At 44.5% G+C, this 27,769-nt stretch overlaps 1 protein-coding gene and 2 long non-coding RNA genes across 4 annotated transcripts; 2 read left to right on the top strand and 1 right to left on the bottom strand.

Moving 5' to 3' along the window:
- Positions 1-2,737: 2,737 nt before the first annotated feature.
- LOC121079631 lies at positions 2,738-6,682 on the bottom strand. 2 transcript variants are annotated; one of them, XR_005825113.1, is made up of 3 exons: positions 5,672-6,682; positions 4,767-4,838; positions 2,738-2,891 (listed from the first exon to the last, which is right to left on the bottom strand). It is a non-coding gene; the product is annotated as an uncharacterized LOC121079631 (long non-coding RNA). The 2 variants fall into 2 exon arrangements; XR_005825112.1 differs by lacking the exon at positions 2,738-2,891 and adding an exon at positions 4,470-4,682.
- Positions 6,683-11,505: 4,823 nt separating this feature from the next.
- Positions 11,506-27,411, top strand: FOXN4 (forkhead box N4). The gene is given in 11 exon segments (XM_040576754.1): positions 11,506-11,606; positions 12,068-12,153; positions 22,038-22,201; positions 23,069-23,184; positions 23,265-23,381; positions 23,527-23,654; positions 24,051-24,147; positions 24,233-24,440; positions 25,447-25,729; positions 25,731-25,828; positions 26,443-27,411. Coding segments are annotated over 10 exon segments (1,548 nt in total). The 5' UTR covers positions 11,506-11,606; positions 12,068-12,070; the 3' UTR covers positions 26,697-27,411.
- On the top strand, positions 14,358-22,030 carry LOC121079459. The gene is made up of 3 exons (XR_005825035.1): positions 14,358-17,717; positions 17,800-20,043; positions 20,618-22,030. It is a non-coding gene; the product is annotated as an uncharacterized LOC121079459 (long non-coding RNA).
- Positions 27,412-27,769: the final 358 nt, after the last annotated feature.

Below are 27,769 nucleotides of genomic sequence, written 5' to 3'. Positions count from 1 at the left end.
ATGCTGCTAAGAAAGAGCACAGAGAAGGACTTTACAAACTCTTGTATGACCTAAGACTACTAGAGTAAGGATTGTGAGACTGACCCCTTCTTCAGTGTGGATTGGTATGTTCCTTCCTAACCAAAATTCAGTACATAATCATTTATAATATCTAGAGTATCACACATCTGTGTAACAGGATGGTTTAAGTCTTTCTTTATTCAAGGGTGTCCTTACAGAAAAACACTACTTGATAATTACAAAAATACTGGCTTCATGACAGAAACAGAATAGATTCTCTGTTATGAAGTGGTAAAAATGCCTTTGTTGAGGTATAAACAGATATCTTAATTTTAAAGTTCTAAATACAATTTCCACTTAGGAGTTTTGGGGAAACTTCCGGTATGTTCTTGTATTTGCATGATCAGTGACTGAAAATCTGTTTAGAACTATGTTAACCATTCTATATGAAGCTATCACCAAAAGGGCTGAGTTTATAGGAGAATAAAGAGTTGTTGAACAGCCCCTCATGCCTACATTTTCAATTTCCCTATAAAAGTATATGTAGTGATAAGGTACAACAGGTGCTTGTTCAGGTCAGATACTAATTAACCTACATATCATCGTGCAATATGCAAGTTTTAAATAATGTAGAGCTCAAAGCAATCAAACGATGTAAAAGTGAAGCCTGGAAACAAAAACTGATGTTTCATTAAACTTAAAATACAATTTGACTCTACCATACCAATGCATATGGGCTATCTGCATTAAATTGTATTTAATTTAACTCTAGAACTATAGGGCCCAATTAAAAATAATGAGGCCTGTCTCCAACTGTCAGGCTCAATTAGAGATAATGGGAACTGATAGTTCCTGGAATAGATTCATTTTTGTCTGATAGACGAACTGGGGCAGGGGTCTTGGCAGGGGTCATTGGAATAGACCTGGCAACAAAACATGGGTCACTCAAGCTTAAGGAGACTTAAGGAACCCAGTTATTAAATAAGGAAGTAGGAAGTAAATCAAATCCAAAAGCACATGAATAACCCCAACAGATTCTCCTTTTCTGTTACATACACGTATATTGCAATTCATCTAATCATTAAACTGCCCACTTTACCCGAACAAAATATTTATCGCAGAAAAGTTAAACCTATTTGACAAGATGAAAGAAAAACTGCAAAAATAAATGCCTAACTTCATATTCCAGTACCAGTTTTCAGCGGTGTAGAAGGACCAATATTTTTATATGATGTACCAAAGATTTTACTAAAATGGCTGAGCTTTTATTTTATGTATTATAAAAAATAAAACCAGGAAAGTTAATTTGGATATACTAAGAAACCTAGCTGTCTTGATAGATGTTACTTATGATGAACAGAGTACTTCCTCTTCAGCCTCAGCCATAAAAATAGGAAAAATATGTCAGCTTTTGCTAAGCACTTCCCAAGATGTCATTGAACAGTCAGGCAAATTCAAAAATGTGCCTGAGAGCGAAGAAGCCATTTGTCCCTGAAGAAACATGAATGGATGATACAGCCCCTGACAACTTTTAGGCACTAGACAGTAGCTGTCATTTTAGATGAGTAATTAATCTTGAACTGAGAGGGAGATGCAGAGTACTGTTGACTGTTTATTCGGCTACAATGACAGTCAGCGTCTGTTAGAACCACTTTTACCCTGCCTGGAATTCATAACCTCTCCGAGGCAAAGCTTGCCTGTGCATCTATTGTCAACAGCAATGACTCTGAAGTTCGCGTTGGGCAATCCTGACGTGCTGTGCCTTGGCTCGCCTTTTGTTTCTCTGTGAAGACACTTTTTTAATCTAATGATATCTTTCTCAATGTCTAACGATGCTTGTGCAACATGCTGCCGATGGCATTTTATCCTCTGGTCCCCTCCCCCCTTACATGTACAGGCCTGCAAAGTCATGCTTTGCATTTTAAATCTGTTCTCTGTGACTTCTGAAGAAAGAATTGTTGAGCATTTGAGCTTCTCCACAATGAGCCTTACTCTTTGTGCTGGAAGAATGCACAAATTTATAATTTGATCCATTATTTTCCTTTATGCTTCCCTTCCTGTACATTAAGAACATCGAGAAGAGACCCTCTACGGCCACATTAGAACACCACAAACACACTGCTATAACACAGTGTAGAGCTACTGGCAATACAAAGGACCTTTTTTTTTTTTTTTTTTCCCTTCTTCCAATGTCTTCTCTTGGTTAAATGCAGTGAAAGGCAGCAACCCCAGGCTCTGGGTGACAACCTCCCTAACTTGGTCCATACATGTGTTCACTACTCAAAGGCTATACCCAGATGGGAATTAACATAGGCAGGAAGATCTTTGGAGCTTGCACCACGGCTCTCTCTGCACCCGTGTAACATCTGAAAGAACTGGGCATGGTTTTCAATGACAATCCTTAGCAATGATATAGTGTAAAAACAAACAGACAAAAACAACAACATACCAGCTCATGTCACGCAGCACATGGGAAAACAGAAGCACAGAGATTCTGGAGAATTCTGTTACTCGTAGCAATACACATCACCTGCACTCAGTACCCAAACTGCTCTTAGGACACACAGCTGTTTCTCTCTGCTGGGAATTTCGGAGTACACAGAGGTACCTCAGGAAGCTGTCAGTATTCCACAGGCAACATGTCATGGAAATATGCATTTGTATACATGTGTGTACATATAGGCATGTACGTATGTGTGCATTTTAACCCCCAGAAAGCATTATTACCTCCATTTATTGTTGCACCCTTCAGCTGGAAGAATCAGATGTTTTGCTAGCTTCGTTCTCAGTTGAGCCTTATGACTTTGGTCAACGCCAGGAGGCATATTTCGTGAAATTTTCATATTCCTCTGTCTTGTTCTCATCCTGCGAGTCTCGCAGGTATATAACACCTTTGAAAGACAAGTTTAAGCACCATGAAAAACTGTAACAATGAAATTCACTTCATCATGTCAGATATTTAAAGTGGGTTAGCATATTGAAGTATGAAGATTTCATATCTAGTTGAATTTAATTCCCAACTTTGAAGGGAGTTCAAGGCACTCGTAACAAAAAGATGCTGTATTTCCCAAGCTGTTGATCTGGAAGAGGTTTCTTACAGTTCAGTTTCTGCAACATTTCAAAGTCAAAGCCTAGTTTTCTTAAGTGTTAACATTATGATTTGTGGAAGCAAGCCAAGTTGAATTTATCATTTTTTGCTGTAAGGAAATTTATTTTATTTTTCCTTCATTGCAACAGCAAATTTTTGATATATTTGAATTTCTACAGCCTCTTCTATCAAAGTATCTGAAAATTTTATAAAAAGCTAATGAAGTCCTAGCACAGAAATAACAGGCATTAGCTGCTTTACAGAAGAATTAGCCAAGCCACAGTTCACCACGTTATGCTGCTCCCTGTTTTTATGTTGCAGAACTCATCTAACCAGATACTTCAGTGAGTAATTCCAAATATATTTTTCAGGAATTGAAGTTCACGTTTTTAACACCATGCAGTAAATCTGTTTCTAGTTTTGTTGTTCCTACCTTGGGTGTCTGGTTCAATTCAAAGCCTGGTATTCAGCAGTTTTTGACATGTGCTGATAATGAGTTACTAACTTAATTAGCAGAGACATACAGTATTAGTAAATACTTAAGAAAATGTGAAAATCTGTGACTGTGCAAGGCTATACATATGGTCTATGACAGCACTAGGAAAAGAACTGTATTTGTGCTATGTTACTTGCAATCATTTAAATAAAATAATAATAATAATAAACTAGTTTAAAGACTTGTTTTTCCTCCAGTTTCTCTTTACTCAGGAGCTCATTTTCTTTCCCACTAAGCAGCTTTCCCCCAGCTGTCCCGAGTTACCCTTGCAGCAGGACAAGCAGCAGAGGCATCCCACAGGACGTGGCTACTGCAGTAGCCCGGAACAAGCAACAGGGGATGTTGTGGGATCAGAGCCTGCAGCACAGCCAGGCCCAGGAGAGCCTGCGCCTCTGAGCTGCTGCACGCTGGAGACCTCAAAATGACCATAGCCTAAATTCTCTAAGATTGCTTTTCCCATGCAGAACATAAAACCAATGAGAAAGAACAAAGCATCTGATTCCCTCAGTGCACCTGTACTCAATATGCATGGGGAACACCAAGAAAATGAAAAAGGTGAGGAGAAAAGGCATTCGGATTAGATTTCTTTCTTCTAAATCTTCACCTGAAATGGAGATAATGAAACCCAAGTATGATGCACTAAAAGACAGTCTGTAAACTTTGTGGAAATTCTTAGTTCTTAGGGATGAGAATGAATACATGAAACTTCCATTCGCCAGGTTGGTCAGGCATAACATTCTGATGCTGAGTAAAAGAAAAAAAAATCACTTTTTGGCTTGCAAAGTGGTGCTACATGTTTATACAGCACTGAAGTAAAAGCAAAGCCAAATGCCATCTGACAGATTTCAATGTACATGTATCAAATCCCATATAAAAAATAGTTTTATTTATGGTTAATTCTGCCTCCCTCATGAAACCAGAGATTCTTCTGACTTCAGTGGCCAGGACTAGATCCTTGGTTTCTTTTCAATTTCACAATAAAATCAGCTCACTGTAGCTTGACGGTATAATCTTTCTTAAGGGGCTCAGAGTGCATATGCCTGACTTTCTTCAGCAGGTGCATCTTCAGAATCGATTTCTGATGCTCCACAGAATGCCCTTAATTTGGAATAAAAAGTGAGATGTTGCTATCGCTTAAATCTGAAGACTGTCACCACTAGAATAATCAAACGTTTATCTTACACTGGCACTTGAAGAGGTTTCAAAAGACAAAGAAACTCAGCAGGCTGTCGATGAATTCCCCCTGGCCCCATCCTAAAAGAAAAAGAAAAAGAAAAAGAAAAAGAAAAAGAAAAAGAAAAAGAAAACATTACAGAGGAAAGAGAAAGAGACACACAATTCATCTTGAAGATACCAGAGGTTTTCTTTTTTCCTTTTGAGTGGTTCTAGTTTTGAACAGGCTATACTGGAGTGCATCATAGCTCCGGGGCACCTCCCATCATTCACTTGGTCGCCTCCCTACTGTAGCAGAAACTGCCAAACAATCGGTTTATTCTCTTGTGATAGTAACCCAGGAAACAAATCTATGATGACACTGTTACGTGCATTCGTGAACTTAGTGGCCTTGTAGGTCACTGGACAAATCTCTCTAAACTGAACTGTTGACAGTTCTTTGCAGGGTTCCCCACAGGAAACTGAAGGTTAATTGACCATTCTTTCAAACCATGAAATGCTTTTGAAAATGTTAGTTTTAAGTCTCCTAGCCTAAAATCTGATGAAACAGCGTGTCAGTACTGTGGGCTCTTCTAATTACTGAAATTTTAAATTTTGGTCAGGGAAGGTGCAGAAATGGTTTAATTAGATTTCTGTGTCACTGTGATATTGTTTAGAACAGAGATGCTGAGGTAGCAAGACACCTGCCAGAGAAGCTATTTATAACAGAACTGACCACTTCGCGGTTATGGTAATTTGATGATGGCCTTATTAAGGGAAGGGACTATACATTTTCAGTCTTAGATCCTTAGAAAAATATGTATGTGCTTATCTTTGCTCATGTGGATTGTCTCACTGACTTTATAGGAATTAGCACACTGTTGGTTTCTGCAGAATACTTCCACCTGTAAAGTTAGAGTTATGCAAATACTCACATAGCCAGAATGAGAAATTCCAGAAAACAGCCAGTGCTCTTCAATGACTGGAAGGAAAGTGGATTTGCTTTATGAGGTACAACACAGGCAAAAAACTATTTATATATTCACGTAAGATTTGCGGAAGCTATGAAGAAAATGGATATCAAATGTTCAGTCCTTTACCATGCTGTATTTGAGCTTTACACACTTACGGTGCTACCCTGACATTCTATGGGTGCTATTTTTTATTTGAAATAAAATGACGTTCAAAAGTCAGGGTAACGATACGTTTTAATCCCAACCATTTACACCAACAGATTTTCATCATGTATCTAAGGACAGATGATGCCACCTTCCACACATGCTGGTGCTAATTGTTATCCACACCGTCATATCTACAGACAACAGAATGGTTCGAGGACGCCGTTTTAGCCTCCATCCTGATTTTTCTCATTTCTCTATGCTTGTATTAGATGCTATATCCCTGAAAGTAACTATTTTGCTGGAGGCTATTAAGATACGCACTGAAACTACATTTCTCAGAGATCACTTTCTTGTTAATGAAATTTTGAAGGTTAAAATTTGCTAACAGACAGCGATAAAGGCAATTATGTTGGACATTTGAAGTGGTGGAACACGTGCCAGCCAACCAGAAATCTCTTGTCACAAAACTTGCTTCATAATATTGTATATAACAACCATTGTACTGCACAATTACACTATCTATAAACTACGTTTTGCCCCCAAATAGATATGTATCAAGGCAAAATACTCTCGTAGTCCACTCACACAGGTATAATTGTGCTATGCTTAGCCTTAAGTGGATAAATTATGAACAGATTGGCAGGGTTTGTATTTCCTAGCGGGCCCGTTTTTGTGGTTTTGCCAGCTCTTAAAGTGCATATAATAATGGCTCTGTATTATCTGCGTTACTGTGGCATTTAGAAGCCCCGGGCCCATTCTTTCAGGTGCTCTGTAAAAATACAGCAGTGAGATCATTTCAGCCTCAAAAGAAATTACCTGTCAAATGCATGGCTTCATTTAGCACTTTAGTATAATTCTAAGACATATAAGTACAATAAGAAAGGTTGAGGTTGTGGTAAACAGATCAGATACCTGTTTTTTTTTTCTAAACTTTAGCATTCTTCAGCAACATGCTGTTCTAAAAATGACATCTTAAATCCATAAAAATATACCAGCAAAGCAGTTTCTCCTTCTGATGACACACCTTACCCTAACTCACCCGGATTCAGTATGATGGGTTTTGTTCCTAAGTATTAACAATTTCACATTAAGATCAGTGAGTAGGCTCCACAGGGCAACGATATCATCTTCATGAGGATAAAGATTAATTTCTTACAGGCCAGACTACCAGCTCTTCACACAGACCACGACAACTGAATAAAGAACACCAGGAATTAGTTTTAGTAAGAAGGGCAGTGATGGTTAGAAGCTGCCAAACTCCTACCGCAGGAATCACTGTTTCTTTGCTGTCTAAAGACACAACACAAAGAAAAGGAAATAAGAAAAGTAGTAATCTCCTTAGAAATTAAAAAAGGCATCTTAACAGGTGTATAAAGCAGGTTTCTCTGTGTTTGGGACATGAGTTATAGAACTTTTAAACTGTAAAGGCATTTTAAAATGTAGCTTTTTCTGACCAAGTCAGGCACTAGGACCTCCAGTGTATTTTCCTTACCTTAGCCGTGAGGAAGGCCTTTTTGTCCGTTACATCCATGCATGTAATCAGTGATTGTGCCCATTGTAAAACTCAGATTCACCATCTGTATGCTCCCAAGTGGCTAGACGAGAACTAAAGCCCCATCCCTATGGGATTAATCTGCAATTTCACACTAAATGATTTTTAAGAATAATTTGTTACGATACAGTATTCTAAAAAAAAAAAAAAGTCGGTGCTTTTGCATTTTAATAAAAGGAGGAAGCTTGTAAATTTCCTATATTTAAATGGGTTGTACAGAATCCACTTTCACTTTAGTTTCATTTAGACATGAATGAATATGTCTCTGGAAAAGATCCTTTTGGTAACTGAAATAGCTGCTTTTTATTTCTGAGGGAAAGAATACAAAACCAAATTCATGATCTGTGCACTGAGAAGGGGATAAAGCGAAAATTATTTCTGATTTTGTTCTGGGACTGGGACTTTGCATCATTAAGCTGCAGTTTATAATGTAAAGAGAATATTTCAGTTTTGTACTAAGGGGAATGGAGTGATGAATTGTAAAAGGCACTGGGTGGAGGTAAAGAATCCACTTTCACGTAAAACAAAGCTGGCTTGAAATGTGCAAGGAAATTATTCCTTTTTAAGAAGAACTAACTGCTTTTAGAAGCACCCCATTTCACTAAGTAGAGGGCACTGATCTCAGTTTGTACCATTTTTTTTTCTCCACACATTTTAGATACTTAGCCGAGAAGGATGAAAACTATAACCAGAAAACATGCCAAGTGAGGACTAAAAGGCTGAGGGTCTGGACATGTTAAAGTCCTTTTACAAAAACGATGATGTAAAAACATGAAGCAGCTTTTCAGCCTTTCTTCATTCAACATGGCAACTCTGATTATCAGTCCAAATTGGTTTGAGGTAGGGGAAACTTTATAGCCTGACTAGATGGAACACAAACGTCATCAAAACGTTCACTGAGTTATCACAGATGACTTTTGGGGGTTCCTCAACTTGCCCTTGCTTTTTCTGACTTACCTCCTAAAATACACTTGAGAGTGAAGAAAATAAAACTTTAGTTACTCCAAAGAAGGGAAGAATTTAATTGCTGAGCATTACGGTATTTCAAAGGCTACATGTGGTTTTACATGCCCCAAAATAAATTAGATAGAATTTGGCTGAACAGAAATACCTAACACATTATTTGCTAATATTCACTACACAAATAGCTTCAATTGTGTCAGGTGAACTTGACCCACTCCTTAACTTAGGCAAGACTATAAACAAAAACAGTAATTGTCCACATCTTGTATTCTCTCATTTTAAATCATGTAAAAGGAACCCAGCTAATGTATGTTAGAAAACCATACACAACAATATCCCTTTTCTTGCTATTGTCATGCTCTTGGACTGCACAATACCTTCGGTGTAATATTAACTGTGTGAGAAAACACCTAAAACAGGGGAAAATTGACTACAGTCAGTCTCTGAATCCAATCATCAACTTGCAGTTTACCTGCATTCAAACTTCAAGATGCCATCACTTAATATAAAAGAATCAAAGAATTTCTGAAAAAAAAACAACACATAAGGAGATAACAGAAAAACAAACAAACAAACAAAAAAACATAATCAGTAACTTCTAAGGCCAGTTGTTTATTGAGGAAACTTTGTTTTGAAAACCGTTTCATAGGACCATATATAGCGATAACTGGCAGACTGTACCACCTGTTCTGCTTAACAGTAGTGAAAACACCAGCCTGCAAATATTTATGTGTGTGTTTGGCAAGGAGTACTACATGTCACTCTCATTGAGTCAAAGAGTAATTTAGGTTGGAAGGGATCTCCAGAGGTCTCTGCACCAAACCTCTGCTCAAAGCAGGGCCAAAGCAGACTGATTTGATTAGAGCTCTGTCCAGCCAAATTTTAAAAGTATCTCCAAGGGCTGAGATTCACCATCCTTCTGTGCCCTTGTGAAAACTTCTTCATAATGTTTAACCAGAAAGTTGTTGCAACTTGCTAAGTACTCTTCTATGTGTTTGGTGAACTAAGCTCTTTATCCCTTTACATTTCAGTTTAAGCTCCCCTAGTGAGCAAGACAGGTACAAACTACCTACCCGTCTACTTCATACCTGTTATAATCCAGCCCTTCCAAGCAGGAGATATGCAAATCACCTGGATGAGAGAAACAAATCTGTACATTATATGTATTACTACAAGGAAACCAGCTGAGCAGAAAGTTCAACACAATGGCCAAAGTAAATTCTCAGGAATTCTAAAAGAAATATCATGTTTTATCTTTACCTCTCCTACAAATATTTTAGCTACAGGAACAAAAAAAAAAAATGTTTTTAAGTTGCAAGGTAAGACTATAAAGGCTACAAGTAGACCTTAATTTAAAAAAAAAAACAGTACAACATATCATTGTAATTTAGGAAACACTTGCAACTGTGTGAACTCTATGCCTTAGGCTCCAGCAGTACTGTCACTTTTTTAATGCTCCTTTTTGGTTCTCCAGATGTGTCTGGGATAGGCCCTGATGCTAAGAAGTATTGATTACTCTCCATTTCTATTGACAGTAATTAACAGAGGAAGATTTGATGCTCATCAAAGTGAACAGATTCTCATTAAGAGCAGAAGAAAAGATCTCCCCTGCCTTCACATTCCATTCCCTCTGTACCACATGGCAAACTGTCAGGCATAAGCAAATAGATTTCTCATGAGATCTGCGTTTCCATTCCACACATGTAAAGCGTTTCCACATTTACACTTTATGCAAAGCCTGAACAACACAGTTTCATCACTGATTTCAAACTGCTTCTACGCAGAGGCCACGTTTCATGACAAGTAAGGTAGATACCTGTTTCGATGGTGTATTTACAGGAAGAATAATCTGGTAAAGCAAATCAAGACCCGATAAGCCCAGGCCAATAGTTTCTGGGGTTGTCCCTCCACTGGCACGGGCTTTGCCTGTGGTTCAGGCGTTTCGCTCCCGTCTGTTACGTGGAGGTAACGCTGTCCTAACCTCGCACCTTTACAGTTCACTTCTGGGTAGGTGCAGCGTGCTTAAAAACCCTCTGGAGAAAGAGGTACAAGCGTGAGTTAGGTTAAGCTCCACGGGCACCCCCAGCTCCCAGCAGGGAGAGCAGCTTCCCCTCAGCCCCCTGTGAGGGGAAGCCCCCCTCGCCTTGCAAAGGCCGGGCTCTCCCCTCACCCATTTAGTTTTTTTCAAGGTTTAGGGTTTTTAGGCGGCCCTCTGGAGCCCCCTCGCCCTGCCTTGTGCCCGACCCGGCCACCTTCTCCCCCTCCGGGCCGCTCTCCCCACAGCCCCGAGGCGGGCCGGCGCCTCCCCGCGGTGTGCCCGCCGCCGGGCCCGCCTGACGGAGGGCTCGGGGCCGCCGCTCGCGGGCACCTTCCCGCGGCCGGCCAGGGGGTGGAGGCCGGCCCGAGGAGCGGCGGGCCCGCCGGCGGGCAAAGCGGGGCTGCGGGCGGGGAGAGGCGGCCCCGGGCGCTGCCTCCTCATCGAGCGGGGCAAGCGGGCACCGGCGGGCGGTTCGCAGCCCCGCGGCGGGGCGGAGCGGGGGGGGGTCCTCGGCGGCAGCCCCCGGGCGGTTCCCCCTCAGGGGTCTCATCCCCACAACCGCCGGTTTGAACGCGGGGGGGCGGGTCGCTGGGTGTCCCCCCCCCCCGCCTTCCCCTCAGCGCGCTGCCCGGGTGCTAAACCCCCCCAGAAAGTTGCGAGAAGCTGGTGGTTTTTTTTTTATTTTTTTATTTATTTATTTTTTTTAACTCCCCCTCTCGGCTCGTTTAGCGTTAATCACGGCCAGGTCCCCCCGGGCGTGAAGAGAGAAAAAGGGGGCGGGGGGGGGGGGGGGGGTCTCGCAGCGCTGCCGGGAAACGCCGCGCTCCGCCGGCCCTGCCCCGGCCCTGACCCTGCGGGCGGCCCCGGCCGCGCATGCTCCAGGCTGGACAGCTCCTGAGAGGGAAATTTAAAAACGGGCTGGAGCCGGGCCGCGCCGCCCAGCCGCCGCGCTCCCCGCCGCCGGCACCCCGTCCCCAGCCCCGAGCCGCCGGGGGGGCTTCACCCCGCTGAAGGCTTCGCCTCCTCCCCCCCCCCCCGCTCCCCCCACCGGAGGGCCGGTGTCCCCCGAACCGCCGGGCCGGGCCCCCGCTGAGGGCAGCCGGCGGACTCCGAGCCCCCCCCAACCCGCTCCGAGGGCCGCCAGAGGGAGACCCCGCCGCGCCGGGCCCCCCCCCCCCCCCTGCGAGGGCCGCCAGGTTTGTGGGAGCGGCGGGGGCGCGGGGTGCGGCCGAGCTCCGAGGGGCCCCAGCTTCGCCTGCCGGTGTCCCCCCCCCCCCGGGGGGGGGGCTGAGGCAGCGCGGTGAGGGCTCGCCGTCCCGCCGAAGAGCACCGGGAGCCGGGCCAGGAGCTCGTCCCGGCGGTGAAACGGCACCGAAAGCCCCGCCGGTGTCGTCCCGGCCGGCCTCGCTGCCCCGCCGGGGCTCTGACGCTCGGGCTGAGGGGGCTCCCCCCCCCCGGGAAGCCTCTCAGGGCCCAAATAGCGACCGCCGGGCTGGTGGGTGGTGGTAAGGCGCCTTCGGCTCCCTTTCCCTTCAGCCCAGGTGCTTCGGTGGGGTTTTTGTTGATTCCCCCCTCCGCTGCTGAAATGCTGGATAGCTACTCCACGCCCGTGTGAATGCTTTCTTTCTGTTTTGTGTTGTTTTTGTCTTTTGCGAAGGAGATGATAGAAAGCGATCTCCCGTCCATAATGTCAGGAGTCCTTAGGAATTCAGGGCAAAATCACCACCCTGCACAGGAGTACAGGTGAGGACTCTTTACCAGTTCAACGGTACGCGCTGCGCTGTCAAAGCCTGCTGACTGAGGTTGTTTTAACAGTTCTCGTGATTTCCTTGCCAAAATGTAGCGTATAGAAATCCTGCTGTCCAAAAAAGCTAACTGCGTTACTCCTCTGCGCCGAATTGGATTTCTAAGGTGGTGACCGCTTATAATGCGTTACTTATTTAGAAGTATTCCTGTTTAAAGTGTTTTGGTGCTAAGCCATTTTTGATAAAGACACCTTCAGAGCCTTGGGCTGACCTTCTAGCAAGCTCTCTCTACTGTAAAAGTGTTGCCAGACAAGGATGTCTTTCTTTAATTATTTAAATATTCCCTTTCAGATTGCGTTTTGCATTATTATGAAGTAGTCATTGAATGTCTCCATGACATGCAATACACACTGGGAGAGTTTTTCATTAAAACAAGTACTTATGTAGTACTCCAAAGCACTGACTTCTGTCAGAGTTCTGCTACTATCAGTGGGAACAAATCTGGATTTGTCAACAGCCTCTGATAATTTGCCTATGCCGATATGCATGCGGTTATCATGTAAAAGTATTGTTAGAAGTCAGAGGACAGTTATGCATGAATTACAGTGCGCTGGGTTAACTTAGGTTACATCTTGTCATATGATGCCAAGTTCCAAGAAATACGTAATAGCAGAGCGTGATCTGGTTCTCACAATTAAAAACAAACCAAACTCTTTTTTATTTTTTTTAAATAAGGAGTGACAGACTATCACCTTCCTCCCAGCCTGAGGGTGTTTTCACACGTTTCTGTGCGTAAGAGTGGTCAGCCGCAGGTATTCTTCTAACAGCCTCTTTCTATTCAAAATGCAAACACTGCGCTGCAGCCTCTTGCAGCTCAACAAGTGATTTGCAATACTCTCTGAAGCCACTGTGGAAAAAAAGGTTTGTGGAACTCTGTTTTGCTGTTTATTAAAACGCTGTTTGCTCTAGGCATTTTGTTGGCTATGTAAATATTTGTAAAGAAATTAGTCAGTATTTAATGAAGGGTGTGTATGAGAGAGGCTTCTGGGTACTTATGTGTAAGTCTGTACCGGTGCCCTGAAGAACTCACCACCTTAACAAAGACCCTTATTATGGAGAGAGCTATTCTTTAACTCATAGCTGCAGAAAAACAAAAACAAAACACTTTTTTTGAGAAAGGTTGAATTTATCTTACTGCCAGCAAAGGAATTGTAAGAGTTTCTCCTTTTATCGGGGTCAACTACTTTTTAAAACTGCTGTTAATTCTCTGTTAAGCATTTTGAACTCAGTGATCAGAGTTCTCTAACGTTTTCAACCCATTTGTGATTTCTTATTGCAGTTCTAAAACGAATTATTTGACCTCGTTTAATAGTGGCAAATTCTGATAAAAATGCATAAAATCTGAACTGCACCATAAATGCAGAGCAGTATTTGTCCTACTTCATGAGAAAACACTTTGGATTATGTAAAAGAAAATCTTTTAGACTGAATGATTTTAAGAAAAGAATAGACCTGTCAATTCTATCAGCTCTGTTTACTCTCCTGCTGTCACCACAGTCCAAGACTGGAACCCACAGTCCTGAGTGCTCCATGGGGGAGCATCAAGGCTCCACAAAATGGGAATGGCCTCCAATTAGTGAGTGGGAGGCTGGGGCTGTGCTGAGAATACTCTTCTGTCTCACTTGGAATCTTTCAATTGGGCAGTTGGACTTAGAGGAGACCAGGCTTTCCTGGGAGGCTGCAGGAAGAAACACTGAAAGGGGGAGAGAGCGTGTGCATGTGGGCAGGGGATCAAATCAGTAAATGCCAATACGTTTTCCTGCATTTATGCATAGAGCTTGAAACTATGGATTTGTTTGTTTGTTTAAAAAAAAATAGGGAAAAAAAATGATTTTAGCAGACATTAGAATTCTCTGTGTCTAAAGCATCTACAGTAAATTTGAGGTAGCAGATAGCAGCCTAATCCTCAGGACTACTCTGTGCAAAGTCCAAGCACTATTTGCACCATAATAAAACCATTTTAGACAAGTATCTATTCTGCGGATTCAGCTGTGGGATATAAAACATCACACTGTATAGGAATGATTAAGGGCCGTCACAGCTTCTCCAAGTCCTATGTTGTTATGGAGCTTTCACTGCCTGGCTATCAGTGCAAAGTAAAACTTGGTATTAGCAGATGCCTCTCTCACTTTCCCAGAGAAAATACCACCTCCTTCACTATTTTCATAATTGTAGTGGTGACAAGTATTTCTAATGATTTCATGTTAGATTTCAGGGAATAAAGGCAGAGAGTAACAACACTTGGAGTTTTTAAACCTTTAACACTTTACTAACACTTTGTTAGTTATAATTAAAAACCTAATATTATGTTTTAGCGTAAATATTTTGGTATCAGCACCAAAGCAATGAGCAGAGTACCGTGCAATGGTGCACTTGTGGTTATCTCAGCACAAAGCTGCATATGTCATAGGAGCTGAATGAAAGCTACCAAACCAGTGGAGAGCTCCCCTGGTCTTCAGTGGCTTTGGAGCTGGTCTTTGAGATTCAGCTCGTGAGTGTTGTGGTCTTCTTGCAGTATTTTTTTTTCCCCTGAAATTTGCAGTCCATGTTCACGCAGTCTAGTTTAATTGGTGCTAAGAGAAGTAGAAGATCTATGGCAACGTATACAAGCGCAGAATCAGATTTAATATGAAGGTCTTCAGCATTAGCAGCCCCAGTGAGGCAGATGAGGTTGTAGTAACGGATTTACAACAGTTTACTTTTGGCTTGGCTAAAGTGGACTTGAACTCCAGCAGCTCGGCATTTTGTGTAAGGACGGTGGTTTTATTCTTTCATTGTATTGTAGCTGTGTATTATTATATATTTCCAACTGACAGAAGCCTTATGTAGTATTTTGAAGGCCTTGTAATGATTTTCTATTCACGTTAAACTGGAATCAAGTTTGAATAACAATCCTTTTGGTTGGTCATGAGTAGTGACTCCACATAAAGCACTTAGCGTATAGTGGACTATATCCTCCTTCATCCCATTTATTGTCCCTCCGGTTACTTAATAAATGCTCTATATTTAGCTGATTAGGCACTCTGATGATTATTTTTGCTGTAATAAGTACTTTATGCTACCGTAGTTTATCATCAAATCAGTTTAAAGGTAAAGGGTTTTCTTGTTAAGCTGTTCTTCAGTTCTTGTCCCCAAACAGTTACGGTGTCACTTTCTCCGCTATTGATCCAGCAATTACTTAAGACTGGCAACAATCCCGTAAGCCTTGAATTGCCATGTGTATAAATTAATTATATACACGTAACCGACTGTGTTTCGTATGTTCCAGATGTGACGCATGCAGTGGTTGAAAAAGGCGGACAGTCTTTACCTTCTGTGACGACGCGTACCTTTCAGCTCTCCTAAGGGGTAGTCTCGTATCTGGGTTTGAACTAGGGAGAGCGAGCCACAGTTCAGGATGTCTGCCAGTCACTCCCGCGGGTAGGTGGCGGCTGGGAGTTTGCAAGAAGTAAATTTCTGCAGACAGAAGGTTACAAATGCATAACTAACGACACCGTAATTGTTCCTGAAGAAAATGTCAGTGTCCATTCCCTTGACACCATGTGTGACAGGGAGTGAGATAATGACTTGATGTGTCGGAGGAATTTCATCACAGTAGTTGCTTCATTCTTTCAAAAAAATGTGAGAAACCTCCTAGGAATCAGTCAAACTCGGGCTGCTGTGGATTGATTTAAGTGGATTAGCTCAGCTGTTTCCTATGCAGTTCCTGAAATGTGCTAATCAGCATTAATAAAAAATAGTGGCCCTCGCTCCTCAAATTGTCTTGTAGTTACTGCCAGAGCTAGGGAGGGCTGGTTTGTATCCAGGCAGCATCCCGCTGGCTTCTGCGGCTTCTGTTTCCAGTGAAACCAGAACTGAGCTCCTGTGTTACCTCACGGAAGGTGCTTGACCTCCAGCTCAAGACAAGGAAGCAGAAGAGGAATCTGTATCTTTTCAGCATTCCTCTGAGAAAGCTCTTATTTTACCCACTGACAAAAACCTCGTCTGTGCGGAAAGGAGACTTGCTGGGTGACCACAGCAGCAACTAAGGCAAGGGAGGCAGGTTCTTGCACCAGTGCAAAACCCGGGATAGTATATTTTATGTTCCCTTTAGACTGGAGTAAATGTCTACTCAAGATCCCAGGCAAGTAAATCAGTTCAGTGCTAATGAACCACAGCTGAAGCAATGTCGAAGGAAAAAAATAGCTTCCCTGGTAGACAAGACTATCGATTTTTACAGAAAACATTCGCATGGTACCAGATACTTCAACACTTTTTTGCGGGAGAAACTGATTTTGACATTAGTCACAGCGGATTTTTTTTTTAATTTTATTTAAACAAAACAGATTGTAGATTAAGATACTGGCTGCATTTGGCAAATGCCGCTCTACGGGGAAGGGATGATTGTGGGCGAAGCAGAGCAAGGAGCGAGCGTCTGGGAGTTCAGTGCTGACATTGCTGCTAACTTCCTCTTAGGCTTAAGCAAATCATGCAGGTCACTCGTAATTCAGTTTCCCTTTATCCCATGCCGAAATGATGTAACGGGGTGTTGGGAAACCCAGAGCTGAAATGTATAAAAGTCTCCAAGAGCATGTATAGCTGGATCTGTTAGAGCATAAGTGTCTTTGCGGGAGGTTTTTGGAGAATCGTCTTCTCTTCTGCACCATGATGTAAGGAAAGGAGAACAGCAACACCTGACAGGGTAATTGTGTTATTTGCTTTTTCCTCGCTAGCTTTGGTTCATCTAATCCAAAGTTTCCTGAGTTGTAGCTGAGGAGGGATGTTCTGGTTGTCCCTAGAAAGCTGTCTAATTTCTGTTCTTATTTCCAGCAAATCCAGAAATTGCTAGAAGAACTAGCAGGGAGGAGAAAGGCAGGCTAGACGTTTGGGACTGGATGGGTGGCGTGACTTCAAAAGGTGAAGTGGAACTGCAGAGCAAAGCAGTGGTGAGAGCTGCTGGCCGTGAGCAGGTGAGGAGGTGGAGCAGGAACGGGGAGGAAGGAGGCAGATGGTTGTGGAGCGTGGAAAACAGAACCTCGTGCAGGGAAACACCTGCAGAGGGTAAAGTGCGAGGAAGAGCGTGTAGAGGGAAAGAGCAGAACAGATGGGATGAGGAGCAAAAGGAGACGGGGAAGTTGACTCCGTTAATAAAAGAGAGTAATTCTCACCATGGGGACAGCTGAAGAGTCACAAACATAAATATTTTCCTTGTGTGTTTTACATAAGGGAAATTGTCGTGCTTGTTCTAAGGACGTTACGTAACCCCAGACAAAAGCAAACAGTTCCTCATAACCGCTTCAAGAATGGGTTTTCTGAGGACTTCTCCAGTTCAGTTGTCACTCACTGGGTAAACTGTTGCAAACAGCTAATTAAGGACCTATCATATCACCCCGATTGCTTCTACTTGTTGAACAGTGCCATTGCTCACAAAAAGCTCAGAAGTCAGTGCTAGCAATGGTAACGAAAATTGTTTATTGAGTGAGAGGCGTCCTGAAACTGTGGTTGAAGCTGAACATGCCAAATGTGACCGCGATGCTTTGGTCTGACTCTGTTTAGAACAGAGGCAATGATGAGTCGCCACCATGCTCTAATCCCTTTGAGAGAGATCACTAGATTTGCTCTACAACATCAACCAGTTTGAGTGCTTGGCATCTTTTAGGGGCGTGCTCCAAGCAGGCAGAGCCCCCTGAAGTGTGGGAGGTTCAATGTGCACAGGAGCGTGTAACTGCATACCGTATCACAAGCTGGAATGCCCCGGTATTGGCTGAACCCCCTGGAGATAAAATATTTTAGGGTGTGCTGGTCGCTGCCGAGCTTTTCTTCAGTCTCAGCAGACGTGTTTGGCGGACTTTCCGTAGTACTGCTGAAGGTTCCTGTGCTCTCCAGTGCCGAGTTCCTCTCACAACAGAGCCTGCAAGCGTGGAAGCGGGGAGTTCACGCTGACAGCAGTCTGCGGTGACCACCACGTTACATCCAGCTCGGTGGGTCCGGCTGCGTTAGAACAGCTCAACGCGAGGAAGGATGCTGAGGTCAGGTTTACGAATACAGAGCCAAATTCAATTCTTGCGCTGCAGGCTTCTGCAAGGTGGTGCCAGGAATGAATCTTTCCCTATAGCTAGGTGCTCTGTTGGTGTCTCCGGCCGGTGCCAAGTTAACTGTTTCCAACAGCAAATGTGCCAGCAGCACACGTGTACGTGAGGGGAAGAAAGTGAGCTACCCTTAGGTACGTGTACACATGATTCTGCACTGCTGACAGGCTCTTGTGAGCTTGGTCAAGTGTGCGACCAGTGCGGGACTCCAGTTTCTCAGGGATTCCTGGCAGAAAACTGTAGCTCAGCATAAGGAGGTCTGGAAAGCTGCTTCATTTTAACAGCAACTTTTCCTGTTTCAAGTAAACGTTCTGCGGGCTGGCTGCTGGCCAAGGGCTATTTCCCTGAGTAGGTAAATATTTTGGGCAAGGTGTGATAGAGCAGACAGCAAAGACGAATGTTAGCACTGAGCACTGCGGCATCATGTAGTAGCATAAATCCTCACCATCGTGTGGAGTCTTACGGATGCGGTGGCCTTTCTAGGACAGAAACACACAGAAACGGAAGGGGTCTTCCTGCAGAGATTTGCAAGGAGAGGGGTAAAAACGGAGTTGATAATTTCACCACACCTTTAAAAACTAATATTGTTTGCAACACGTTTGGCACGACGGGAACCTTTCTGCGTTGGGGTGCAGCAGCTCGGCGTGTGTACCAGGCAGCCCTGGGGAATGTGCAGCTGGGGACACTTTGGGCAGTGTGCATTAATTACAGCGTATCACTATTTATCTCATTTACATGCCTTGAAAGGAAATGGCTGCTTTTACTACAGTGCCCCATTGTGCCAGGGCTGTGAACGCCCGTCTGAAGGCACGATCTCTGACTCCTGAAGTTACCCTCAAATGCGAGATGAAAGGGGTGGTGGGGGGAACAGAATCAGAGTGCACGAAATCACAGCCCGTATTATCCATCCGCAGTTGGCCTGCACAGCCCATTTTGCAGGTCGGACAGATTGAGCCCTAAGAGATTAAAATGTTAGGTATCACTGTGCACAGCTCTCCTTCCAGAGACAGTTAGCTCAGCATTTCTCACTGAAAGCCGGACACACACTGAGCCTGCGTACCGAGATAAGCTGCTTTTAGCTGGGCATTTAAAACACCTCCGTCAGACAGCAGTGGGTGTGCTGTAAGCAGCTCGCCTTCTTTAAGGGTTACGAAATTTCAGCATTGATTTTTGAGGACAACCAGGAGAATAATCCTTAAATGTGAAATATTTATTTTACTCTGATTAAATTTACTTTTAGCCCGTGATCAATGAAGACAGTTATCCTGGCAGTTATTCTGTGTGCGTGAGCAGCAGGGGTGACTGTAAAAAACTGTAAGCTCGATTTCAAAGAGCCGTGCCCTACTAGCGTGGGGAAGGGAAGAAAATGTCTTTGTTTTGGAAAAGAGCTGGCTTGTGCACCTTGCCTTGTACTATACGTTATTGCCTCTTGGTACGTGTTTAAAATGGAGCTTGGTGACTGTGGTATCGACCTAAAAAATTCAGCCACTGTCCTTGTCATCACCTGGTCCGCACTGGTCATGGGAGAGCAGGGATGGGACGGGATGCGCGTGGGCCTGCGTGGCCAGGGAGCGATGCTGCCCGAAGCGGGACAAGCCTCCAGGACGGTGCCCAGCGCCCCGAGGAGCTGCGTGCGGAGCCACCGGTGCAAGGACCGCGAGAACAACGTGGGGAGACCTCTTCCCCCCAAAGAGATGACGGCTGCTGCTGCTGCTGAGCCCGTGCAGGGCTGATCCCCGGGCTGACAGGCGGCGTGTGCGGTGGGTGCTGACCCGCGCCGCCCAGCTGACCCCGGCGCTCGCTGCCCGGGCTGCGGGGACCGGCGGGGAGCGGGGTGCCAGATGGCGGGGGTGTGCGCGCTGTGTGTCGCCTGTCATCCGGCCAGATTAATGTGGGGTTTGTAAAAGGGAGGAGGGGGAAAAAAAAAAAAACACAATTAAGCAAGAATCCCAAAAACAATCGAGGCCACGTGCCACTGGGCAACAGTCGTTGCTCCACAATGGGTTATCGGCTTACAATGAACGGGGCCAACTGTTGCAAACGACATGAGCCTGCCCAGTTTTCAAATCATTTAATGCCCTTGTTTTCTTCCGATCCAGCCAATGTCTGGGCCAGCAGAGCGGTCACCTGACATTCTTTTTATGTATTTAAGTCCCAGGCCTCACAAAATAACTGAACAGGGGTAACCATGGCAATGCTAATTATTGCACTATAACTACAGTAAGAGAAAGAAGCCAGGGTAGGCTGGGAGAGAGGTTCGAAGATGTTTTGGCCAGGATTTGGGCTTTTGGCTCCTGCTCATGGGTGTCTTTTCTTTTTTTTTTCTTTTCACAGTCTTTTTACAAACAAATACATTAAATTCTGCTTTAAAGATCTAGTAGATAATAGTTTGGGGAAGTTTGATGCGTGTTTCTGGAAATCCTGAATAGAGGAGCTGAAAGCTCCTGGGCAGCCAGGCACTACAGCTCTGGCTCCCTCTGTTAAGCTGCTTTGGAATCATGTAAAACATAAAAGATGCTCCAGCCAGCGACCAGATTTATTTAAGGCTTCTGCATCGTTATTTGGCAGCAAACACCTGTTAGTGCCACGCAGCTGGCTTTAACACTTCTACGAGAGAGCTCTTTAAAGGCTTTGTTTCAAAAGCAAAATCAACTACATCCAACCAAACTGTTCTTCTGGATGAGAAAGGTGTCTTCCTGCACAGGAATCCTGCTGGGTTTGCCCTGGGTCTCTAATGATGCCTCACATGTCCCAAGTGCTGCTGCACTCCTCAAGATTCCCGTGACTGCTGAGACAGTTTAACATAAGTAAAATAGTTTATCCTTTCATTCGACAGTTTTTGTTGACTTTAGCTGGAGTTTTGACCACACAGGAGCTTGTGAGTACTATAAATATCTCCCATCATTTCAGTTTTCTACAACACATGCCATCAGAAGCAAAACAAAGGCAGGTGTTAAGGAGCATGCAGAATGTGTCGGAGCAGAGCTTTAAACCAAAAGCATCTGTCACAGCTCTGCCTCAGTCTTGTCAGCTAAAGACAGACTGGCTGGTCTTGTGTACTCAGTCTGTAGCTCTTCATTTCGATCATTTAGGATGTGAAAACTGCCTAAAAGAATTGGTTCACATGCTTCATGGTTCCTTGTAATGTATCAATAACTTTGTATGCCCAAATGGAAGAGATCAACAGCTCATTCTCTGATTTTGTCTATGCAGCAGATCTCTGCCTATCTGTCCCCACCAACGGGTACAGTGGCAGGGAAAAGCTCTCTCCAGGTGTTAATGCCAGCAGCAGGTTCTGGAGGATCTCGGCACAGAAACATCTTCCAAGGCTGGCTGCTCACTGGATTTCAAGGTTTACGCGAATTTGCCAGGTTAAAAAATCCTGACAGGTTTCTTCTACATCAAGACCATGCAAGTACAAATTTCTGACAAATGTGAAAACAATGAATCAGCTTTGGTTTTGTTTCTAGGCAGTTTCTCTTCCAGGTTCTCATGCTTTCTTCCCCTCCAAATACTGCAAGAGAAGTTTTCTTAACTAAAACGTTTCAAATTGTACAAAGCAACACATGATTACAGGCTAAGGACGTTGGTAACCAGCTAGCTGTGAAACAAAAGGTCGCATCTGAACTCTGCAAGCAGAATCCCAGCCTGATGTGTTTTCCCTGCTGACCTGCATGAGCTTAGGCATCCCAGACATCTCCTTTCTGACCAGGGACATCTCTGCTCTGTTCTAACCTTTCACGCTATTTTGCAGGCTCTTAGCTTCTGACCCCTCCCAGCTGAGCGAAGATGACCTCCCCAGTGACTTGCAGTCCTTGTCGTGGCTGACATCTGTTGATGTTCCTCGTTTACAACAGATGGCCAGTGGAAGAATGGATTTTAGCCTTGGCGCTCAGAATGCATTGCTACAACAGACAGGTAAACTGTTAGGAGGTTAAACAACCGCTCTTGAAATGACACAGCCTCCTGCCCCTTTTACTTTCCTCCACACATGCCAGCTCTCCTATTAGTAGATTTGGTTTAGGTACTTTACGTTTCACTTCCTGCCAGAAGACTGGAGGCTGTTGCCTCCTGATAATAAGGATAGCGTTGGTATATTTCTTTCATTTGAAGAGGCAGAGTCCTAGCAGTCACAACAGCGGTCTCAGGGTCCGATTGACTGTTCTGCTCAGTGTAGTTGCTGTTGCCTTGTGTGAACTCGGGCCAAGGTATTTAAGACTTGCATTTCAGAGGTTTTCAACAGCTTTGAAATTAGGTAATTAACCTTTCTTGTTTGTTTCAACATTGATAAAATTAAGAGCATCTTATTTACCCCATACCTGTTTGCTTCATACAGACTTACAGCATGTGTTCACTGAACGCCTTTCTTTTCGTTGTGAACATTCTGTAGGTAAACACACTTGCTCCCTAAGGCATTCTGCTGAGAGAGCTCAGTGTATCATCTTGCTTCCTTTAGAGCAGAAATATATCTGGAGTACAAATAGTGCTGAATTTGTGTTTTTTTCCCTTTTTTTCTTGTAGGATACTGTCTGTAACACCGCTGTGGACTGTTAAACAGCTGTCATCTTTCATTCCCCGCATAACAAGTTTTAGAAGGAGCTGAAGTCATCTTTGCAATTTGTGAAATGTTCAGGGTTCTTTTGGGATGGAAAGCTATAGAGAGGTGTGATTATCCACTCCAGAGCTTAGCCGTGTTAACTGCATCTATTAAAAGTAAATGTCAGCTCTCTTTTCTGAAGTGTACTTTCATGTGAACATTTATTGCATTTACTTTCTCCAAAACAGGTCCTGTGGCAAGCAATATGCACTCCTCAGGAGCACCTGGCGCAATGATTCATGTCCAGGCCAGCCTGCCACAGGGAATCCTGGGTTTGAATTCAATTTCAACACATGGAACAAATGTAAGAGCAACCCTTGCAACAGTTCTTAGGGAAAGATGTTGGTAATTTCAAGACTGACATGTCTGTTGTCTTTATCTCAGCAGATGAGCCAGTACCCTGTAGGTGGGCAGCCATCTCCTGGTTTACAGACACAGCAACAACTCTTCCCTCCTCCTCATTCACAGCAAGTGTTTGCTATAGCCCAGAACACACCACAGGTACTGTTATTTCCTTGTGATCTGCCTCAAAGTACCTTCCAAGATCATCTCTAGAACTCTTTCAAAAGAGAAAGAAAATCCCTAAGCCTACATATCTATGGACATTCTGCACCTGACATTTTCCTTCTTTTCCTTCTGCATATAGTGCAACCCAGCAGCAATCTACAACACGTCCTATGGGACTCAGACACACTATTCTCAGCCACGCCTGGCTCCTCACTCTGCCCAGGAACTTCATCCAAAACATTACCCCAAACCCATCTATTCATATAGGTGAGTAGGTAACAGCATAGCACGTTGCTTACAGTGTTCATCGGGATGATTTTAAATACTGTAAGCACGATAGCATGAGAATATTTGATTCCTTTTGAAGGGAACAAAAATCCCATCATCCACTCAAGAGTTCTGTGGAAACTGCCCCTGGCGGGTAGCAGGAACAAACAAGCAGCTGGACAACCAGCGTAAAGGTAGAAAAATAGCACAGAGGCGTAAAATCTGCAGGATCGCAGGGTGACTTCTGAAAACTCCCTGGCTACAGGTGCCAGGGGAAGCAGAGCACCACGGGAACCTCATGATCAGCCAAGTGTCTGAGGCTGCTAGACCAGGAGGAGGCGTGATGGGATGGCTACGTGTATGCAGCCTGTTGTTAAGTGTCTCTCTGTCCTCTAGTTGCTTGATTGCAATGGCGCTGAAGAACAGCAAAACAGGCAGCCTCCCCGTGAGCGAGATCTACAGCTTCATGAAGGAGCACTTTCCCTACTTCAAGGTATGCATACACCTGCAAGGGGGGAGTAGAACATCACAAATACTGTTCTCAACTTACTTCTCTAACACCTCTCTGCATCTTTCAGACAGCCCCCGATGGCTGGAAGAATTCTGTGCGCCACAACCTGTCCCTGAATAAGTGTTTTGAGAAGGTGGAGAACAAGATGAGCGGCACCTCTCGCAAAGGGTGCCTGTGGGCTCTCAATCCTGCCAAGATTGACAAGATGGAAGAGGAGATGCAGAAGTGGAAGCGGAAGGACTTAGCTGCCATTCACAGGAGCATGGCTAACCCAGGTAGGGATTATATTACACTTTAATTACTTATATGAGAGGTGAGGGGTTAAAAATGTCTGTTTTTCCAGGAATACGTGTCTTAAGAAATAAGTTCTGTGGCACAGAGCTGGCTAGCACAGAACCCCAGCCTTACAACAGCCTCCTCCTCAAAGCTGCACAGCAAACACCCCCTGTGCTCTGCACTGAATCAAATCACTGCCGCTGCCCCGAGGCTGCGTGGCAGGGCAACACGCTGCTGCAGCCGGAGGTAACCGAACTGACGGTTGCGGCTGGAGGCGCTCAGCGTAAATCGGTCCCCAGGTTCAAGACGGGTTATCTTTTTCCCCCTGCTAACCTATCTAGCACATCAAGACCATCTGAGGAGTTATGCTGCCTCCAGCGTTAGTATGTATAGTGGCAGGTTTCAACTGTTACTCCGCAAAACCCTTTAGTAAAACTTTCTCATTCTTACTTATAAAGACAAATGTTTTTGAAGCTTTCAGGAGCTCAATATTGGCAAAATCAATTGGAGTTTTTTGCTGTAAAATCTGTAATATGCAATCAATGATGAGTAGCATTCTCCTTTGCTTAAAAACAAAAGTGCCACTGAAACGGTCAGGAGGTTCTCAGATGAATCTTACCCAAAACCAAAGAGAGTTCAGTGTCCCTGGAAGCAGGAGACCTCCTGAGGATGCTGAGTTCTGCAGCTGCGGGTCAGCTGCCATCAGCAGCAGCTCGGTTGCTCTGTGTAAATCTCATGTGATCATTTCTTCAGCTCCGTTAGGGGTTACCATGGAATTCGACTAGGGTAAGGGTTAAGGGTAGGGAAGTAGATGGCACTTCTTTGCCCTTTGCACAAAGATTGCCTTCTGTGCTGCTTCTCACACAATTACACTGTTTGCCTTCTCAGCTTTATGGCATAAGTGTGTGGCTGTGCTCACAAGCGAAATGCTTTGACAGGGCCCTGCTTGAACAAAGGGGTTAAACTCACTCTTTTCTTCCCTGGGAACGGGTATTGCATGCACAGAGGAGCTGGACAAGCTGATCACTGACAGACCGGAGAACTGCAGGCGGCCCGGTAAACAGGCAGAGGCTGAGGTCTCCACCCTGACCCACATGGCAGCAGCCCAAGGCCGGATCTCCATCTCCCAGCTGCAGCCCCAGCCCATCATGACGCTCTCGCTGCAGTCCATCCCCCTGCATCACCAGATCCAGACCCAGGCTCGCATCGCCCCGGACTCGCCGGCACCTGCCCAAACGCCTCCTCTCCATGCTCTGCCCGACATGAGCCCCAGCCCCCTTCCCCCACCCCATGGGCCGCGCACCTCCCGACTTCCTGACCATGAGCACGGACATGAACACGGAGGTGGACGCCCTGGACCCAAGCATTATGGATTTTGCGTTGCAAGGTACAGGAGAGGGAATCTGGGGGAGCGGAGGGCAGGATTATACAATTACGGAGTTGCTGAGTATAGAAGCAGGGTTTCAGTCAGTTGCACTGAGGTGGGATTAACTGAGATAAAAAACTTGTGCTGGGTGCTGGCCTGTGCAGCTTGACTTCCCTGGCTTTCCTCGGTGCGTTTCTGTGCTGTGCTAGATGGGAAAGCGAACTACCATCGTGGTTCAAGTGCAGGCACTATGGTAGATGTAAGCAGGCATGCCTGACTAACGACCTGGGGCACCACATCTCTCTGCCCCTGGGAAACCATAGCTTTACCCGTGCTTCGGCTTTGCCCATTCGTAAAAGGAGAACATCTTCGGCTTAGAGAGATGCTTAGCACAGTGCCCGAGTTTCTGGTTAGCACGTTGTAGATAAATGCTGTTTGGAAAGGTCCGGCCTGCTGCTGGAGCTCAGAGGGCCTTGGGGGGAAGAGACTCAGTGCCTTTGCACTACAGCTGGTACCGTCTGCGAGCCGTGCTGTTTCTAAGCAGCATGGAAAACCCTTCAGTTAAGGACCGACCCCCTACACAGTGCCTGGGCAGGGTGGATGTGTTGCTGTGACTGGAATTTAATCTCTTAAAGGTAACATATGGGAGGAAATGAAAGACGACAGCTTCAGCCTTGATACCCTGGGTGCCTTCAGCAACTCCCCGCTGCACCTCTCAGACTGTGACCTAGGCACTCCCGGCCTCACCCCGGCCTCCAGCGGCAGCGACCACTCCTTCTCAGACCTGCAGGTCACGGGCCTTTACACCACCTACACGGCCCTGGACAACGTGGCGGCGGCAGCTCAGTACATGAACCCCCAAGGCAACAAGCCCATCGCTCTGCTCTAAGTTTTGCACCATTCCACGGCCCTCTAACTCAGGGGCCGGTTTCTCCCAACCCTGAAAATCTGACCCGAAAGCAATAAAACAGCTCCTCCTACAGACGCTTGGAAAGCGTTGGCTACTTACTGGGACGCAGCATGTGATGCCAAGATAACTCAAACTGGTGGCAGTGGAGCTCCTTTCAGCCATGCCAGGAGCGCGGAAGGGGCATGGACGGTTGTGTTGCAGGACTGGGGGCTCTTAAGGACTTGGAGGGAATCAGTCAGTAGGAACTTTTACTAGAATGCAGCTGAGCTAAAGATGAGCCCGGTTAAGGAAAATGCATTTACCCGACACTGTGATCTGGACGTGGACGTTGACGATGTCACACGCACGGCAGCCAGCGCAAGCCAACGGTCTGGTCAGCACCAAGGTGAAGCCCAAAAGAGTTGATCTCGTACCACGTTCATCTTTTTTTCTTCAATTGCCAAAAGACTATTGCCATCGAACAAAGATCACATGCAGTTTCTGGAGACAGTTGCACCTCTGACACTATTCTGACGTGACTATTGCTAATTTATTGTTATGAGATAGCAAAAAGGAGCAAAAAAAAAAAAAAAAAACCATGAAAAAGCAAACCTGTAGCAGACAACTGTTATATCGAGGGTTAAAAACAAAGTCCTTACCCATGAAGGAATTGGTACTACTGAATTATGGAGCTGATCACTGGCTAGAAGTTTTTTTTTGTTTGTTTGTTTGTTTTTTTTTTAGGAATTATGCCTATTTTTAGGATTTTTTTAAAAAAACTAGATTTCTTTGTAGTACTGTGTATTGTGTTTCTGTCTATTCTTGTGCTAGGCAGTATTACTATTTGTAAATTTATTTATAATTTATTGTTATTAAAAGAAATTATGTAAACTGAGCACTGTTCAATTTTTTAAAATGCTGCAGTAACCTGTTTTACATCAGCTAAATTATTCATGTTCAAAAATGCATAAATTTTAATCACTGTTTGTTACACTACATTTCTTTTAAATAAGCACTTTTGATACTGTGAAACTCGTTTTTTTTTAAAAATTCAGAGACCAAATATTGTAACT

The sequence above is a fragment of the Cygnus olor genome, chromosome 17, assembly GCF_009769625.2.
Source record: "Cygnus olor isolate bCygOlo1 chromosome 17, bCygOlo1.pri.v2, whole genome shotgun sequence".
Classification (NCBI taxonomy): domain Eukaryota; kingdom Metazoa; phylum Chordata; class Aves; order Anseriformes; family Anatidae; genus Cygnus; species Cygnus olor.
The sequence above is the reverse complement of the archived record's forward strand: the minus strand, read 5'-3'. Positions and strand labels throughout refer to the sequence as shown.